The following is a 1,670-nucleotide window of genomic DNA, read 5'->3' on the forward strand; positions in this document are numbered from 1 at the left end:
AGCGGCCGGGGAGAGCCGGCAGGGCTATCTGTCAGCACAGCACGAACTGCACTCTCCCCACCCGAGTGGTCTGAACCCACCCCTGCAGAACAGGAGCCTTGTCTTGCTCCAAGGAATGACCTGCCCAGAAGAGCCTGGGCCCCAGCAGGAACAACCACCACCTCCGGGAGGGTTTGCAGAAGGTTCCTAGCGCTAGAAGGCGGCCACGAACAGCAAAACCCAACTGTACCGTTTTTCTTGGGCCCTCTCCACACCATGGCATCATCCGGCTTCTCCAGCAGGAAGCCGATGGACATGAGCGAGATGCTCTTGTCTCGGTCCGCAAAGACGGGGACCCAGCCGCTGTCACACTGGTGCACGTCGTTGTCCTGCACCCTGAACATGCGGGGTATGCTGGGGCCACACAGGTCCACGTCCAGGATCCCCACCTGCGGGCGATGAGGCAGAGCCCTTCAGACAGGGCTGAGCACAGCGGCAGCACCCGGCCGCGCTCCCTTCCCTGGGCGGCGGCAGGAGGCAGCGTCCAGATTTCGGCTGCTCGCAGCACCTCACTTGCAGGGACTCCGAGCTCAGCAGCCAGATTTGAAACACAAAGAACCGCTTTAAAGTTTGACTGCCCTCCTGGTCACCATCCCTCTGAGGAGCATCTCCCCGGCGTTCCCCGGGAACTTTGGGGAGATCGTTATGCCAGACACCTATGGCATAACACGTTATGTCAGGACCCAAGCGGCATCGGCCGCACAGAGCCTTTAAGAAAAAATAATCCTCGGGGAATTCAGCCTGTCTCACCCCCACACGGTTCCCCTTTGTCCCCATCCTAACGCCGTCCTTCAGCTCGCCCGCTTCACTCCACAAAGGGAGGCGCCTGTTCCACCACAAACCAGCAAAGTCATTTCTCAGTGCCTCAGTTTCAAAACCAACAACAAACCTGGGGTGATTTTAGCCTCTTGGATGAAAGGGAAACGAACTGCAGTTACCTGCACTGGATCAAGCGAACGCAGAAAAAAGAATCGCTCGAGCTGCTATCACAGACAGCGCTTTCCCACAGAGAATCCATACGCTGCCCGCAGAGGACACACGCGCGCACGAAGGACGAGCAAAACCCAGCCGGAGGCCGGGAAGGAGAAGACGGAGCTCAGCATCCCACAGGCCCTCGCTCACCTTCTTCCCGGAGTGCCGCAGCGACAGAGCCAGCTCGGTGGAGATGGTGCTCTTCCCCACGCCGCCCTTCCCGGAGAGCACCAGCAGGATGTGCCGCACCCCGGCCAGGTTGCTCCTCTCTGGGAGGAACAATAACAAGGCGTCAGAGGCTCTAACAAGAGCAGTAACGAGGCATCCAGAGCCTCTCCTGATGTAAGCCGGCAGCACCCTGACGGGTCAGCGCAGAGACGCGGGTCTCCGCTGAGGGTGACGGCGGCCGTCACCGCGCCAGCAAGTCCGGTCTGAGCGTAAGGGAGAGGGGAACAACGCGCCGCAGCCCTCCCGCCACCAGAAAAGGGACAATAAGAGCAAGGGCTGTAAAGGCTCTGTGGGCAGTAAAGGCTTTGGCCTGGTGACCTCAGCGGCAACTGGGCCAAGCAATCAACACCCACAGGGCCTCGTCACGCCGTGCCTGCGCCAGGTCCAGCCCGAGCCCTCTCGGGGAACGGCTGGGAGGCTGCAGGTGAGCT

The 1,670-nt window shown here is 60.8% G+C and overlaps 1 protein-coding gene across 1 annotated transcript in view; it reads right to left on the reverse strand.

The window, feature by feature from the left end:
- Positions 1–1,670, reverse strand: part of NUBP2 (nucleotide binding protein 2) — a 6,561-nt gene that overhangs the window by 1,806 nt on the left and 3,085 nt on the right. Inside the window, exons 2-3 of the mRNA XM_009324308.1 lie at positions 1,162–1,280; positions 230–428 (exon numbers count right to left, since the gene is read on the reverse strand). Of these exons, the coding sequence (XP_009322583.1) occupies positions 230–428; positions 1,162–1,280 (318 nt within the window). The remainder of the gene's footprint in view (positions 1–229; positions 429–1,161; positions 1,281–1,670) is intronic.

The sequence above is a fragment of the Pygoscelis adeliae genome, unplaced genomic scaffold (genome assembly GCF_000699105.1).
Source record: "Pygoscelis adeliae isolate BGI_AS28 unplaced genomic scaffold, ASM69910v1 Scaffold595, whole genome shotgun sequence".
Lineage (NCBI taxonomy): Eukaryota > Metazoa > Chordata > Aves > Sphenisciformes > Spheniscidae > Pygoscelis > Pygoscelis adeliae.